Genomic DNA, 18,046 nt, shown 5'->3' on the forward strand with positions numbered 1-18,046 from the left:
AACGAAGAAAAGGAAATATGGCGAACAAGCCTTCCTAAGTCCTTCAATCATAATTTATATGCACCTATACAAGTACAGACATACATCTAACTATGATTGAGTGTGTAACAAGTGGAAACGCATCGTGATGTATAACTGGGTCGTGGTGTGTAAACGTACAATGTGGAATAACCGAATCGAGATGTATAACGTACAGTGTGAGCGAATAGTGTGGAATAACTGAATCATACAGTGTGAGCGAATAATGTGGAATAACTAAATCATACAGTGTGAGCGAATAGTATGGAATAACTAAATCGTAAAGTGTAAACAAACAGTGTGGGATAATCTAATCGTGCAGTATAAGTGTACCAAGTATAAGTGTATCACGAAGTGGAAACGACAACTGATGAAGTAGAAGCGTCTAACAAGTATAAGTGACTACAAGTATAAGCGAAATAGAGGCAATAACAGGTATAAGCGTATCAAGAAGTGAAAGCGTTATCAGGTAGGATTCTACAATAAGTGAAAGCGAAGCAGCGGTATCTAACAAGTAGAAGTATACGACGTGAAAGAGAACTTTGACGAAAACCTTGGAAAACCTTTATACTTAGGAAAATCACATTTTGGTATTCTTTGGTAAAATAAGTTTGAAAACCTGTAGAAATCTTTAGAACCTTTATAAACCAGTTTGAAATGATTTTAGATACAACAGTACAAGTAAGAGTTTTGAAACAAATGAAAACCTTTTTGAAAACCATTATAGTATCCTACTCGGTAAAACAGTGTACAGTGTGGTAAAATCTCGTGCATGCGGGTTATCAATCACATGTGATTGATATGATAACTGGCATGTTTAACTTGTATCTCCCCTATAAAACATGTAAAAACATTTAAAAAGGTTCATTCAGGGGTATGAACTCACCTGGTGTAAGTAGGTCCGACGGAGGTGCCGGTTGGGTGTTCAGTGTCACGTAAAGACTCGAACACACTCAATGACCTATTTAACATATGATAACATATGTTCACATACAATTAGTATATTTAATACTAATTAAACACGTATACGCACTCAAAGGAGCGGAAAACACTTTGGTTAAGTGTTTGGGGTGTCCCGGGTAGCGTCTAAAGGTGTGTATGGCTTAGGAATGGAGTTTACTCTCCGAGAGTAAACTCCCAAAGCTTAGTTTACAGCCCAGGGACATCTCACCATGAGTTTACAACCGTAAACTCATGGTGAGGGGTTCTAGTGTGTTTTAAGGCTCTATCTTGTTAGTGGAATTTTTTTTTTAAGTCCAAATCCAAAAGGCATGAGTGAGTTTAAGGTCTTTAAGGGCTTCATTAGGGAGTTTACGGCCCATGAACCATCCCTAAGGGAGTTCACGTCCGTGAACTCTCATTCCTTGAGTTTATTGAAGTTTCAAGCCCTTAGTACTCTCCTAGTAATTTATAATGAAGTGTGAGGCCATTTGGGGGATTTAAAACTATCATTTTAGCATGTTTGAGGGTGTTTACGGCCTTGACACATGTCTGGGCCGTAAAATCCTTTTATCCCCTTAAATCCTTGTGTTTAAATGATCTAAACCAAAATAGCAAGCCCCTAATTCATGTATTAAGCCTAAGGGTGGTTTGGGAGTGTGTTTGGGGCATTTTGACAAGGTTTAGAGGTGTTTACGGCCTAAGCATGTGCTTGGGCCGTAAACTCTCTTTTATGCCCTAAAATCCTATGTTTTGATGATTAAACACTCCTAGACAAATTCCTTAATTGGTTCCTAGGCTCAATGGGACAAGTTCGGGTCATTTTGGCCACATTTAAGGGGTTTACGGCCCTAGAGTGTTCCTGGGCCGTAAAATCCTCTTTGACAGCTTATATGGTCGAATTTTGGGGTATAATCACAAGTCATAATGTTTAGAACAAGCTAGGGTAAGCGGACTTACGATTTGGAAGCGTTCGGTTGCAGATTCGGGTTAAAAACGAGTCTAGAGAGAGAGAGTATAGAGAGAGAGAGAGGGTGGAAAAGGCTCAAATGGAGTTTAATCCCCCTTATATATGGGTGGGAGTTGGAGCTCAGTAGAATTCTACCCGATACTGCCGTTATACGGGGCTTTTGGTCGCACCCGATTTAGTGGTCGTAATAATAAAAACTAACTTTTCCAACTAAATGGAAATGTGTGTTATGTGTTTTTATTTCCTTTTATCACGACTTAACGGTTTATATAAATGAAATATTTATTTAATTGGCGACCTCTAAATAACGGAACTTTTATACAGTGGAATATTCCGTTAACGGTAACGGGGTAATGTAACGGGAATAACTTTGGGTTGTCACATCATCCCCCCGTCAGATGGAATTTCGTCCCGAAATTCAGGTCTAGGCAAGGAAGTAGGTATGAATGGCCAAGTAGAGGTAAGAGAGTACTTCCTATACGGTTTGTGCTCGCATTCCTAAGTGAACTCTGGTTAAGCACTTTCTCTATTAAGTGCTTAATACACGATTCCTTGACGTCCAAAAGTCAGATCTAAGCTTGTTAAGATGTCCTAAGGCATAAAGTTGGCAACTTTATGCCTTTGCATGCCATATATGCACCCAACACCCCCATTAAGACCTTTTCAAGGTTCTTAAACCATGCATGAGGTCCAAAATCCCACCAAAACTCCATTTTTATGTCACTAAAGGACCAAGGGACCTCAAATTTGTCATTCCCATCTTCTGGAGTTGCTAAACTCACAAATGGAGGTCCAAAATCCACAAAATGAACAAAGCTAGAAAACCCTAGCTGGATCTATAGATTTAAGTGGAAAGGTGCAAATTTTTTACCTCCAGGAGCTTTGCAAGATGACCAATATGCAGATTTTTAAAGCACCAACTTGTACCAAGCTTGCTTAGCAACTCCTCCTTCTTGAAAGAACTCTAAAATGGCCACAAAACCCACTCCTTGGTCTCTAAAACCCTTACACACAATATCACAGTTGAAAGTGGACAAAATGAGGCTAAAGAGACTGATAGGGTTTGGTTCAAGAGGCTAAAAGATGTTTAAATAGGGGACATATCTGAGATTTAGGGTTTGCACCCTCGGCACGTACGCCCAGCGTACCTCTGGTACGCCCAACGTACGTCCAACTCCTCCGCGACCAACCATGCAGAGTATGCCCAACGTACTCACGAGTATGCCCAATGTACTGAAGTGAACATTTAAATATATTTAACAATGTAACTTCTTTGAGGGTTTCGAGTCAAACCTGGATCAGGGTGTTACATAACAACACTCATTTTATGCATAATTCATCATATATCCTTAGAAATCTTTCTTAACCTCAATGTATTTTTTTGTTATGCTCCAAAACATACATATGAAAAAATAATCTAAAAAGAAAAAATTGCAATAAAAATAACTTGGCAAATTGTCTTATTCTTGAGTCTTCAACAATTTGAAACCTTTGAACTTTTCTTCATGATATTTCTTAATCTTCATAACTTTGTATACTCTTATTCGCTCAAACCTTGCAACTTTATTTATTTATTTATTTTTATTTTTTTTCTAATTTCACAACTTTTTCACTTTTTTTTTTCTTTTCTCATTTTTTTTCACTCAAAACTAAAATCCTAAAAATAAAAACATATGCTTAAGCAAGCAAACTTAACTTCATCCCTTATTGGTTGCGTTTCTAATACACGATGTTAAACATATTATGTCTCTCAAACTAAGCAATGTCGTGTTTTGTTCTATGATTTCACAAGGATAAGGAAGCCACTCATACATTATAACATATATTGGCTCAAATAAACATTGAAAATCACATCGAATCGTCCCACACAACACTAACGACCTAGATCTCAACATAACAATTTTTAACTAGGTTTAGTTTTAGATTATTGTTTCAAATCTTTCTAATAATTTTTTTAAGTCCTAGTCATTTTTCTTCCAATTTTTATCAGAATGCTTGTATTCCTATATTCAACCCATACTCCACCCTTAAATAATGGAATGTCCCCATTGCATACTAAAACAATTAAGAAACATAAATTTAAAAAGGAAGAACTGGAACAGACTCCCTTGGGGCTAGGTAGTAGCGGTGTAATCAAATTTTGGACATTACGTAATAATGGCTGTAAACGGTACTTTTGAGCCTTGTTCTCTCATGATTGTGAATGTAAATGTGCCAGATCAAAATGAACAAAAGACCCATCTTCAAAAAATGTGATGAACGTCAGCCATGACGTAGGAAAGCAACGCCACATTGTGGTTTTGAGGTAAAAGTTGTGATGATTGCGAAAAATAAGAACACCACGTCATGATTTAAAGATGCCACGATGTGTGTATAGAGCTGATGAAATTCAATCGCGATAAAAACAAACGTCACGATGTGGTGATGATGGCCACGTCGTGGTGACTTCTCAAAACGCCAATTAGATCCAAAATTATTCATTTTATAGTTAATGGCTTAGGATCATTCCCAACATCTTCTTTCGAAAAATATAGTTCAAAACTCTTCTCTTCACCAGGTGGGAACCCCAAACTTATTCAAAAATATGGTCTTTAATTTTAATCTTCAAAGAAAAATTGCACAACTTTTCCAATTAAGCTCATTCGCTAATTTAAAGATGTCGCGATGTGTGTATAAAGCTGATGAAATTCAATCGCGATAAAAACAAACGTCACAATGTGGTGATGATGGCCACGTCGTGGTGACTTCTCAGAACGCCAATTAGATCCAAAATTATTCATTTAATAGTTAATGGCTTAGGATCATTCCCAACATCTTCTTTCGAAAAATATAGTCAAAACTCTTCTCTTCATCAGGTGGGAACCCCAAACTTATTCAAAAATATGGTCTTTAATTATAATATTCAAAGAAAAATTGCACAACTTTTCTAATTAAACTCATTCACTTATTCACTTTTGTTCAACATTACAAAATAAGATCAAAGACTAGAGAAACACATCATCATTCGGTTAAACTAAAACTAAAACAAAAAACGAAAAACTAAAGATAAAAAGAAAATGCAAACTCAGTAAAAACATCGGGTTGCCTCCCGAGAAACGCTTTTTTTTGAGGAGTCGTTAGATGGACTCCTTTCCATCTATGTTACTTCAGGTGGAAGTGTAAATTCCCCATTCTCCATCATTTTGAGTCTTGTTCGTTTGTACGTAACCCTTTAATTGCATGCATTTTTTGAGTTTTCTTTCATTGTTGGGTTGACATCTTCTTTGTGCTTTCGCTTAAGTTCTTTCTTCATTCCCGTGTCTTTAGCTTTTTCCTTGTATCTCTCCAGATTTTTCTTATCAAAATTGGACTCATCATTCTCTTCTTCTTTTTCTTCGATCGACTTTGTGACTTGATCTGGTGTGTAAAAGCAAACACCTCAAAAAATCATAGGTGTTGAAACCGGAGGTTTCGAATAATTCATTTCTTTTTCCAAATTCTCTTCAAGTTCTTTATGCTCCATTGCTCCATGAAATTTTTGTTTCCCTACTTCACCAGATTTTGCTTGGTACGAGATAGGAAAGGGAGAGGGGGTCGATATGGCTTAATGATAGAAAAATCATAATAATTTGTTATCACCCACGACGTGGCACCAATAGTGCCACGTCGTGGCTACTGAGCAGAGTCACACTTTATATTTTCTTTTTCTTTGGGCGACAAATTGGATTGCTTCTCTATTGAGTCAAGGACCCCCATATGCTCTAATTCCTCTTCTTCTTCTTCTTCTTCTTCTTCTTCTTCTTCTTCTTTATAAACAACCATGAATCGAGAGATTTGGATTGGTTCAGTTTTTCTGGAAGGTGAATATGATAGCTTTTCTTGTACAAGCTTTGTTAATTGCCCGACTTGTGTGCAAATGCTTAAGATAGATGCTTGTTGCTCTCTAAGTGTTGCATCTGTAGCGTTATGTCGTTTTTCGCTAGCATCCATAAATCTAAATTTGAGAGTGTTTTTGGTGATTTTGAAGGAAAAACAACGCTGGGAAGTTGCATTGGTGTGGTTGGAGCTTGTGGATCCAGAATCATCATTAACTTGGAAAGCTTTTGGAGGTATAAGCTCTTAACTTGACGGTTCATTATGATAGATCAAGTTAGGGCTTGTTTTTGTATATTTTATGGCCCCTTAAGTCATGCTTGAGAGTATGAGCTACTCCATAAGCTAGAGATGGTAGATATTAGCATTTTGAGGTTCCTTGTGCATAAAAATGCAATTTTGATGTGTTATATTGGACCATGCATGAGTAAAGGCTCTTATTATCGGTTTTAATGGTCAAAAACAAATGAACTAGATACCCTGGGTGTTACACAAATGAACTAGATACCCAATCTGGGATTCAAAAGCAAATATTTTCTCAGAGTGAACTTGTTCTAATTAGTAGAGACCACACTTAAGTTGTTGAATTTATTTTGCATCTCGATCTCTCTTGTATTCCAGTTCACAGTCCTTAGTAGAATGTGGTCATTCATAAGCTCCGCATTTATCTTGAATTGATCCACTCATTTTTGTAATATTTTCTTCCATTGTGTCGAGCCTTGCGATTACTATCATCTTGACCTCCATCTTTACTTGATTTTCCTTTAGTGAAATCCTCTTTTGAGTTATGATACTCTTTTGAATGGTTAACGAATTCTTCGCTCAAAGCTTTATTTGTTATTGATAACTAATTTATTTTGGAAGTTCTCTAAAAAAAAAAAAAAGTATTTAATATTTATTTTTTTATCCATATTTATTTTATTATTTTAGCTTTGTAAATATATAGCGGAGGTTCTTTTCCCTATTAATGGCACTTTCGGCTGTAGCAGCTGCCGTTACCACCACCAGTCGCCGCCCAATTCTATCAAAATCGTTATCAACTACTAGCCTCACTACCACCCTCACTCTACTCTTCATCAGAAAACACTCTCCTCATCACTCTCGGAAGCTGATAACAACAATGGCGGCTTCTTCAACGCTTACACCGGAGCAAAAAATCACCGCACCATACGGTTCATGGTCCTCTCCCATCACCTCAGACGTCGTATCAGGAGCCTCCAAGGGTCTGGGAGGCACAGCCGTCGACTCTCAGGGCCGATTGTTCTGGCTTGAATCACGACCTTCGGAATCAGGGTAAGTGTATAGCTTTATCAATTAATTAATCGTTGACTTCCTCTCCGAAGCCCTAACTGTTGTATTATTGTTCATACTTTCAGACGATTGGTTATAGTTAAAGGGGGAAATGATGAAAATGAAGAAACCATTGATGTAACACCCAAGGAGTTCTCAGTGCGTACAGTTGCTCAAGAATATGGTGGAGGTGATTTTTCAATTTCAGGAGGCACTCTAGTTTTCTCCAATCACAAAGACCAGAGACTTTACAAACAGTCTCTAGATTCAAAAGGTTCGACCTCATGATAATCACATCAGATGGATTAGCATCCATGCTTTTCAAATTACCTTATAATCATATACCTAACATCTTGTTTTATGCCTGTAGATTCTGCACCTGTGCCACTTACCCCTGATTATGGTGGACCTCTAGTGAGCTATGCAGATGGAGTTTATGATACATCACTTAATCGATACATCAGTGTTATGGAAGGTACATTGTTGACTTCTTACATACTTTTCTTCAACAATTTATCTTCAATCACTGATCATGTCATATATAATCTTGTTAGATCGACGCGAAAGTAGCTTGGATGCAATCACAAGCATCGTGTCAATAGACCTCGGTGATAATGGTGTTAAAGGTACTGTTACAGACTTACAGAGTTACTCATTTAATTTTTCTCTCAATTCAGACATGGCGATAACTGATAAATAATGATCTTTTGATTGTTTCATATGGTGATATGTAGAACCAAAACTGTTAATCAGTGGAAATGATTTCTATGCGTTCCCTAGACTTGATCCTGAAGGAAAAAGATTGGCATGGATTGAATGGAGCCACCCTAACATGCCATGGGATAGATCTGAACTATGGGTTGGCTATATTTCAGACACTGGGTAAACATTAAACACACTGATTATTATTTATTTATTCATTTATTTTTATTTCATGCCAATATTCCTATTAATTAGTAATAGTTGGTTATATTTTGAGTGTTTGTTTCTATATCTCAATTTTGTTGCTTTGTGCAGAGATGTGTACAAACGAGTATGTGTTGCAGGGGGTGATTCTGCCATTATAGAATCTCCAACTGAACCAAAATGGTCTGATGAAGGTAATTAATTACACTTTTTATAAACTTTGATTTTATACATGTTAACACTAATTCAATTGCATTATGTATCTCTTATTACTGCAGGAGAATTGTTCTTTGTGACAGATAGAAAAACTGGTTTCTGGAATCTTCACAGATGGGTAATTTCAGAAATGTTTTATTTTTTTATTTATTTAATGAAATGTTTTTTTAGCATCTGTTTTCTGTAATTTATTATGTTACAATGTAACAGGTTGAATCTGATAACACAGTGGCACCAGTGTATTCACTAGAAGCTGAGTTTGCAAAACCTTTATGGGTTTTTGGCATGAACTCTTATGAAATTCTCAAGGAACATAAAAACTTAATTGCTTGTAGTTACAGGTATTTATTTATTTTAAGTAATTTGTTACTTAAACTTTTGCATCGCCTCATTTTGTTATATTTATTCCATTTCATGTTTTTGAATATTTAGGCAAAAAGGAAGATCATATCTTGGAGTTGTGGACAAGAATAAGAACACGTTATCCATTCTCCAGACTCCTTTCACAGATTTAATGAACATTGTAATCTGACTAATCTCAATACACTTTGTATTTTCTAGTTATCTATTTCCTTATTTTATGTTTTTATTAATTAAAAAATATTTTATGTAGACTTCAGGTGTACGTTGTCTGTATGTTGAAGGGGCATCTGGAGTTCATCCTTTATCTATAGCTAAGGTGCTTTTTTTTTTTTTTTACTTTAATATCTAACACTTTTGTATATTTTGTCTTTATTCAAAATTATTCGTGACTTAATTGTAGGTGACTTTAGATGACGTGGCATCAAATGTGGTTGACTTCAAGATTGTTTGGTCTTCTTCACCTACTAGTTCACAATACAAATCTTACTTTAGCTCCCCAGAGTTTATTGAATTTCCAACAGAAGTCCCTGGAGAAAATGCGTATGCATACTATTACCCCCCAACAAATCCGAATTATCAATCCAGTCAAGAAGAGAAACCTCCATTGTTGTTAAAAAGCCATGGTAATCATTTTAATATACACAGAAAAATCAAATCTGCAACTTTTATATTTTACATTTTTTATGGATAATAAAAACAGGGGGACCCACTGCTGAGACACGTGGCATCTTGAGTCTTGTAGTCCAGTTTTGGACTAGTCGTGGTTGGGCTTTTGTGGATGTGAATTACGGTGGAAGTACTGGTATGTAAATATAAACCAAGGGTAAAATCGTCTTTTGTTTTTTTGTAAAAGTCAAATCTGTAATTAAGTAGACATACCCATCTTGAATAATAGGTTTAAGGGACCAAATCTGTAATTATAGACATACTATAGGGACGATTTCTGACATTTGCTATATTTGAAATTCTTCTACATTATGTGTTGAAGGGTATGGTCGGGAATTTCGTGAAAGGCTTTTGAAACGATGGGGTATAGTCGATGTCAATGATTGTTGCAGCTGTGCTCAGTTCTTGGTATTTTACATTTTTACCCCTCATACAGTTTCCACATAATTATTTTATTATGATACATTTAATTGTTTTTTTTTTTTTAAAATTATAGGTGGATAGTGGAAAAGCAGATGCTGGAAGACTATGCATAACTGGAGGCTCTGCTGGTGGTTACACAACTCTGGCTGCACTTGCATTCAAGAAAACATTCAAAGCTGGTGCTTCTTTATATGGTGTAAGTGGTCAACGTTTGACCAAATACATATTTTATAATTTTAATGAAAGTGTTTGAGTATGAGTCAAATATCTAAAATATGTGAACAGGTGGCTGATTTGAAGTTGTTGAAAGAAGAAACTCACAAATTTGAGTCTCGATACATGGATAATCTTGTTGGTAAACTAAATATTATATATTTATTTTTATTAAACTTGAGTAAATAAATAAATTATCTAGTGTTAGTTAATTAAATGTTTAATTTGCAACAGGGGGTGAAAAAGAGTTCTTTGAGAGGTCACCTATCAATTTTGTGGATCAATTTTCTTGCCCTATAATTCTGTTTCAGGGATTAGAAGACAAGGTTTGTGTTTTTACTTTTTAAATTAATAAATAAATTACTTTGAAATGATTATAAGTATTTTTTAATATAAATTGTTGGGCAGGTTGTGCCACCTGATCAAGCAAGAAAAATATATAAAGCTTTGAAAGCAAAAGGATTGCCTGTTGCTTTAGTGGAATATGAAGGGGAGCAACATGGTTTTCGTAAGGTTAGAGATAAGTAAATGGTTTTTATTTTTAATATTTGGTTTATTTTTTTAGGTGAAAAGAAATTTTATTGATTTGATTTGTGATATGTGATATGCAGGCTGAAAATATCAAATTTACACTTGAACAACAAATGGTGTTTTTTGCACGTTTGGTGGGAGGATTTAAGGTGGCTGATGAAATTGTTCCCATCAAAATTGATAACTTTGACTAAAGGTTTGTTTTTCACTTCTTTCTCTGTACAAAATATATGCAACATTTGATTAGAGAAATGGTTGAATGCAATTTACTTATTTTGAGTATTGGTGAGATCTTACTACAAAATTGGAAAATCTTATGAACGAAAAATAATATACTCTCAATATGTTCTTTTTATTTCATTATAACACAACTCCTTTTGCTTTCACTTTTCAGACTTCAACACTTCAGTTCTCAAGACTCATGTCAACCATGGCGCACAGAAAACCCTCCATGTCATCAACTTTATTTTAGAGGATTTTCAGAGTGTTTAAATGTAAAATTGAGTGTCCACCTTTTATTGTGCTTCTGTTTGATTTCAATGTCAGAGGTTGCTGTAGCCTGTAAGTTACAATCATACAGATTATGCATTGTATATAAATAAGCTGGACTTTTTTTTCCCTAAATATATCAGTAAATCTGATATGTAGGCCAAGTTTGTAGCTTTTATAACATCTGATATGTAGGTAATGTGTCCACGTGACACTCGATTGAAAAAACAAAAAAATCTATTTAAATTATATGCACACAACATATGGGAACAAACACCTACACATACACGTGTTCTAGAATTAGTATTCCTATAATTATAATCATTCATATCCAAGATATTACACTAATGAAAAAATTAAAGTAAATCCTGGAAAAGTAGCCCATATGATTATCGGGCTATTATAGTAAACATCTTTTGAGTGGATTGGAAAAACTGCCCGCACCCGATCCAGTTAATCCAAAGCCCAATAAAACCCGTCCAAACAACACCAAAACAAAATTTGAAAGAATCCCATTATCATTATCATTAATGACATAATAATTCGTTCTCATAACATAAAACAAAGAGAATCGAAACTACTTGTATCATCACTAATTTACTCACAAAGATATGGTTAGCTAGAAAGTAATTAATATGAACATAAAAACGAAAAAGCAACCTGAATCAAGAACAAGAAGTTGATCAAAGCTCAAACTCCTCCCTTAGAGCCACCTCTGCTGCAGCCTCCTCTTCGTCTTCAATGAGAAAGTACTGGTTGGATGCAATTGGCCTGAACATGTAAAACATAACTATATAGAACCCAAGACTCGCTAATTCTTCAGCCCCATTAGCCACCCATTGGTAGTTATAATCTGCGATAGTCTTCAGAGCAAAAACAATGATTCTTGTGAAATACAAGTACCCAATAACCAGAACATAGAACTGTCTGAAAAGGGTTAACTTTGCAAGAGTCCTAGCAGCCTTCCCATCTGTTTTAGAGGTCTCCCTCAATGATCTGATTGACCAGACTATGGGGAAGATAATGGCGCAACAACAGATCACATCAACCAACAAGAACACCTGGTTCCAAGTTACCCAATCTCTGATAAAGGGCCCTGTTTCGCCTATTACTATGGATGCTACATTGGCTAAAACCTGGAGTGGGATCACAATCATCAAGATCTTCTTTTCTTTTTCTTGCAGAAATGGTTTCAGAAACGACCATCCAGTGCCGATTAATACGATTACAGTGAACAATAGCACAACCCTAATGGCTTGAAATATGTAGAACAACACATCCCATCCATGGGGAGTCCCTGTGACTTTTACAAAATGTTCATCCTCTGCCGCACAGATCAAATTGAGGGCTTTCATGAGAAGCAAAACGCACATTAGCAGATGAATCCGGTGAACAGATAGCTTGTTTTTTACGCATTCAATGATCCAAAACCCTAGGAATGCCATGTATGAGAGGGAAAAAATGGTGTATAGAAACGGAAGCTGAGTTAATCCGGCGGATAAGTAATCCCTTTTGTCGCCGTCGGTGTTGTATAGCTCGGTACGGACGTCCATTGAGACGATCGATTCAGGATTGCAATTGGCGAAGAAGAGGGAGTATTCATTCGGGTAGTTGACAGGGTACGATTTGTTGAAGGAGGGATGAGGCGGAGGGGAGAGATCGCGGAATGTGAAGAGTAGCGAAATGAATTTGGAATCAACAACGCAGAAATTAGGGTTTTGTTGGAATTCGATGAGGACTTGAATCAATGATTCTTCGGTGAGGAGGAAGAAACCGAGGCGGGAGGCGTCGATTTGGGAGATGCTGGAGGTGACGGAGACAGAAGAAATCTCAACGGAGGCAACGCCATGGCGTGTGAAACCGAACTTCTCAAAGAGGATCATTGGACGGTCGTCTGATCGTATCTTTAACGATTTGATCTCCGCGTTGGACGTAGAGGTGAATATAAAGAGTAAAATGAGGATAACGGCGAACGTTGTCGGTAAGTTCGTCATTTTGAGAATTACGGTGGTGGTAGACGGCGGTGGAAGGTGGTGGCTAAAGAAGGAAATAGGTTGCTTTGAGATTTATGGTTCGGAGATTTTTATGCCAAAAAATACAGGCGGGGAAGCCATGCAGAAGATGAACCGTGTATTACGATATTTATCTTTTTTGTTATATATAATATATTGACAAAGTACATGATCGGTCCTTGTGGTTTGCAAATTAATCAGTTGAGTACAAATCCGTACGTGTTTGTCTATGTGGCTTTCCGGTTGTTTGTGTGCTTGCTCATTTTGTCTAACTCCATTAGACTCGAGGGAGTCATTGTTCTACCGTAGTTTTGTCACAGTGTCAAAAAGAAACACCGCCTCCAGTGTGCGGTTTGGCTGCACATGGCTCTCTCTCTCTCTCTCTCTCTCTCTCTCTCTCTCTCTTACACACACACATCTAGTGTGTACCAAATACCCACACTTTTTGTGGTAAAGTTGACATGGAGCCAATGTTGCGTTTACATGATATAGGTGGGAGTATGATTTTTGTGGTACCACTTCCTCCAACCTTAAACCCAACGGAGTGGGTGCGGTAGAACCGTGGATTTGCCATGGTGGTGCTGAGGAACACCGCCCACACCGTGCGGTTTGAGCACAGTTTGACCGCACGCAGTAATCTCTCCCCCTACCCCTCTCTCTCTCTCTCTCTCTCTCGGCTTGAATGGTCAAATATCGATATATATATATATATATATATATATATATATATATATATATATATATATATATATATATAACCACACAATCCTTATTTATTTATTTATCTATTTTGAGGACTATTGAGCTACTCGACGAGTCGGTGCTCCAACTCGTCGAGTAGAGTCGCAATGTGTCACGTGAGATTAATGACATACTCGACGAGTCTGAGAGCCGACTCGCCGAGTAGATGCTGGGATGAGAAACCCTAAATCCCTGGGTTTGGGGTCTCTTTAAAGGCACTTATAGCCTCATTTGCGGCTATGCTTCCCTGAGAGAAACCCTAATCGCCCTTTGAGCTTATATATATATATATATATATATATATATATATATATATATATATATATATATATATATATATATATATATATATATATATATATATATATATATAGAGAGAGAGAGAGAGAGAGAGAGAGAGATATAGAGAGAGAGAGAGTGTGTGTGTGAGCTAACTTTGAGTATTTTGGTGTATCTTTAGAAGAGAAGAGAATGATTTCAAGCAAGGAGCAAGAGGAGGCTATTAGATCTGTTGTTATTCATCCAAGAGCTCCTGTTAGAGGTATAAAGTTCGAACCTTTCACATTTTTTTTTGGATATATCTCATATTTTTGGAGATTAGGGCTTCTTTTCTATATATTATTGGGCTTTGAGGGTATTGAGTTCATATGAAAGTTTGGACTTCAGGTCTAGACCTTGTGAGGTCCCTAGCATCCAAAGGTCCCTGCTTTATTCAGCCTTAACGGAACTCTTGAGTGAAAAACCCTTATTTGAACTTGTTCTTGGCATTTCAAGCTCAAAGTGCCATGCATGGACGTAAAGTCTGTGACTTTACGTGATAATTGAGCCTTGAGAGTGTAGATCCAGAGTTTGGGAAGGTTTTCTGCCTTAAAATCGTCTGGTTGGGGCAATAGTCTGAATGGACTCGCCGAGTCGAGGAGCCGACTCGATGATTCGGTTAAGGTTTGTCCCGATGAGCTCTCGATGCTATTACTCGACGAGTTAGGGGTTAACTCGATGAGTTGGACCATCACAAGGACCTCTGAGTAACGACTGGACTCGACGAGTCACATGAGTGCACTCGGCGAGTCGGGTCAAACTGGGACTGTTGACTCGAGTTGACTTTTGTTGACTTTAGGGTTTGGCTAACATAGTTAATGGAGACCGTGGAGGGGTAAAATAGTCTTTTACCCATTCCAAGAGTTAGAGAGGGAATAAGAGAAACTTTTGGGTGTATTTGAGTAAGAGTGGGGCATTGATTAGAGATGCTTATCTAATGTGTTAGGCGGAGGCTAGTTCGGGATTTCCGAGTACGTGTCTGTTACTTGCTAGCTTACGAGGTGAGTCTTCTCACTATACTTACCAAGAGTGGTATCTTTATGTGATTGAGCTGTTTTATGTGTTTATCTGTGTATTGTAATATTTTGCATTATGTTTATGTGATTTATGTTGAATATTGTTACTATAAGTTTATTGAGTTAGGATCGGAGGGTTCCACTGAGACACAGACCAGAGGGTCTTATTAAGTTATGGCCTAGAGTGGCTAATGAGTTGTGTATGGTATTTTTAGGAGCTTACTAAGCTTTGTGCTTACCGTGTTATGTGTTATGTGTTTCAGGTACTTCTAAGGATCACGGGAAGGCGCCGACTTTATTGTACACACACACACACCAGAGATTGTTTTATTATTGATAGGATCTTGGAGTTTTATATACAGTTTTCTTTTGGACATGAGTTTTGATGAATTAACATTGTGGCACTTTGTGGTTTTATCATTGGAATGAATGTGTTTGAAAATTAAAAATTTGGTCAAAAATTTTACGTTGTTACATTATTTCTCCAAACCTAAATCCAATTCTTATATCTTTCTATTCCCATTTTCTCAAAATCACTAGAAAATATCGTCATCTTCGTCTTCTGAAGAGTTTCAATTTATGTTTGATGTTGTCGGCGTTGCTCAAATAGAGGATCAAATGTATAACACTTTATCCAATGACAAAGCCGAAAGTTCACAATGGAGAACACGGATACATATTTAGAGAAACCGTGAAGATGCCTAGCAACGTTTGATACAACATTACTTTGTCGGGAATGCCACTTTTCAAGGGTACTATTTTCGAAGACGCTTTAGAATGCTCAAACCTTTATATGAACATATAGTCAAAGATTTAATACCTATACAATCGCACTTCGTCAATTAGCATATGGCATCCCTCCTTATGCATTGGACGAGAATTTTAGGATGTCCGCTAGGACCGCACGAGATAGTCTCCCTTTTTTTTTTTTTTTTTTGTTGCAAACATGTGATTGAGATTTATGGTCCAAAATATTTACGTAAGCCTACATGCAATGGCATCTTACAATTGCAAGTTCATCATGCTATTGTACATGACTTTCCTGGAATGATAGGAAGTTTAGATTGTCTCTATTGGGCATGAGAAAATTACCGTACCTCACACCATGGTCAATTTACCCAAGGTGTATGGTCACCCAACGGTCATACTTGAAGCGGTGACGTAATAGGATCTGTGAATTTGGCATTCGTTTTTTTGGTTCTTCCAGTTCGATTAACGACATCAACGTTCTTAATCGTTCACATATATATTTAACAACATATATGACAAATCTGCACAAAATTATTATCTTCAAGTGCATGGAACATATATACGTATGATTATTATCTTGTTGATGAGATCTATCTTGATTATGCTGTTTTTTTAATCATTTTCGTGCCCACATGTTTTTCAAGAGAGCTCAAGAAAGAGCTAGGAAGTATGTCGAGCGGGCCTTTTGAGCTCTTAAGAAACATTGGTATTGTCACAACTAGGAATTTTGATGCCTTGTAAACATTGAACAATGATAACAAATGTGAACCAACAATGTGAAAGCATGTAGGATGCTTATTCAATAACAACAGAATTTCAATCAAACACTTCATGCAAACCCTGCAAATAGTTAACAAAGAATTGGAAACCCTAGAAATCCCGGTTTAAGTCCATTTTGGACTAGGATTTCCTTATTGGGCCCAAGGGGCCAATAAGCTTCCAATTAGACTATCTTGGGTTTAGAACTCTTAAATGGGCTCTAATTGGACCCACTTCCATTTATTTTAATATTTTGGTCCATATTGGGCCTAGGATGAAATAAAATGCCTTAATGGACCTTATTGGACCATAACAAGTTTAAATTAGCCCTAACAGGTCATAAAAAATCATTATTTGATTTTATTGGGCCAAAAATCATCTAACTTAACCATAAAATGGGCTTAAGCATACAAGGCCCAATTATTTCCCCCTCTCCATTCTCGGCCCAAACTACAAAAGAAAGGAAGGGTTGACTTTTCAATTGCCACCTCACTAATATTTGATGGGTTTCCACGCAAAGTCTCATGCTTCCAAGTAACCATCATATCATCTACTCTCTCTTCCCCTCTCTTTTCTATCTTCGGCCGAGAGTAAGAGGACACACACACACACACACACACTTCATTCAAAACTCTCTCAAGGAAACTCTCTCTATTCCTCTCCAAGTTTTCGAGATTTAGGAAGCTTTCAAGGAAATCAAACCACAAAACTCATCATCTAAGGTAAGTTCATGATTGGATCTATGATTTAGGTTCTTTGTTTTATCAAAAACCTCCTCCTAATCCATACAAAATCATGATCACTCTCTTAGAAATCATATAAGTTCGAGATTTACCAAGAGGACTTGCTAGGATTGAAACTTCTTCATCTCTTCCTTCAAAAACCGAAACCACAACTCAAGGTGAGTTTCATACCCCTCTCTTTTTGGTTTTCATATGTTTTATGGGGGAGAATACAAGCAAATGTGTAGATCTATGTGTATGTGTATGCTATGTGTGATTTTATGCATGTATGTATGATTTTATGTGTTTTTATGATGAACATGTAACAAAAAAGGAGTGATACTCGAGATATATGACATGAGAAAGGAAACAAACATGATCTAAGTTATTTTACACTAAACAAGTCAAGAATAATAACTTATAAGATTTTGAAGAACATATTTCTAACATAAAACCCACATTTGGGCTTAAATTGTCAAAAACACAAAGTTTGTGTTAAAACTTGCCAGGTCACGGTTTATTAAGGGCCAAAAGAGTCAAACAGTTTCCATAATTGTTTTTCCGAATATTAAATTTTTCAAGGGACTTGAAATGTAAATTTTTAGCTTAATGGGCCAATTTTGGGCCTTTTGGCCCAATAAGTCTAAAAATGTGAGAAATGACAACTAAAGGGGCTGAAATGAAACTTTCTTTAAAATAGGGGATAAAAAGGGTAATAAAACTATTTCAAGGGTCAAAAATGTTTTTTATTTCCAAAAAGGATAAAAAATGTAAAGTTCTTAGATTTCGAGCCAAAACTGTAAAATTTGTAAAAAATTGGGTTTTAACCGAAAATTACTATTCTAAAAGGAC

General features: G+C 36.6%; 1 protein-coding gene and 1 pseudogene across 1 annotated transcript; one reads left to right on the forward strand and one right to left on the reverse strand.

Moving 5' to 3' along the window:
* Window positions 1-6,724: 6,724 nt before the first annotated feature.
* Window positions 6,725-11,011, forward strand: LOC145035004 (peptidase uncH-like). The gene is made up of 19 exons (XM_078983584.1): window positions 6,725-7,072; window positions 7,156-7,343; window positions 7,440-7,544; window positions 7,624-7,695; window positions 7,804-7,951; window positions 8,087-8,169; window positions 8,254-8,309; window positions 8,402-8,532; window positions 8,624-8,714; window positions 8,805-8,870; window positions 8,955-9,177; window positions 9,255-9,356; window positions 9,543-9,628; window positions 9,717-9,839; window positions 9,929-9,998; window positions 10,091-10,182; window positions 10,265-10,369; window positions 10,468-10,583; window positions 10,782-11,011. The coding sequence occupies exons 1-18, from the start codon at window positions 6,747-6,749 to the stop codon at window positions 10,579-10,581; spliced, it is 2,181 nt and encodes a 726-aa protein (XP_078839710.1). The 5' UTR covers window positions 6,725-6,746; the 3' UTR covers window positions 10,582-10,583; window positions 10,782-11,011.
* A 382-nt stretch (window positions 11,012-11,393) lies between these two features.
* Window positions 11,394-12,997, reverse strand: LOC144997775 (protein CANDIDATE G-PROTEIN COUPLED RECEPTOR 7 pseudogene; annotated as a pseudogene).
* Window positions 12,998-18,046: the final 5,049 nt, after the last annotated feature.

This window comes from Lactuca saligna, chromosome 1, assembly GCF_052625555.1.
Source record: "Lactuca saligna cultivar CGN05327 chromosome 1, ASM5262555v1, whole genome shotgun sequence".
Classification (NCBI taxonomy): Eukaryota; Viridiplantae; Streptophyta; class Magnoliopsida; order Asterales; family Asteraceae; genus Lactuca; species Lactuca saligna.

Bases quoted from the DNA above. Each gene is read 5' to 3' on its own strand.
- LOC145035004 (XM_078983584.1), top strand. From the start codon at position 6,747: ATGGCACTTTCGGCTGTAGCAGCTGCCGTTACCACCACCAGTCGCCGC. The intron at 8,715-8,804 runs GTAATCTGACTA...TATTTTATGTAG, and splicing joins TCACAGATTTAATGAACATT to ACTTCAGGTGTACGTTGTCT. The intron at 10,183-10,264 runs GTTTGTGTTTTT...ATTGTTGGGCAG, and splicing joins TTCAGGGATTAGAAGACAAG to GTTGTGCCACCTGATCAAGC.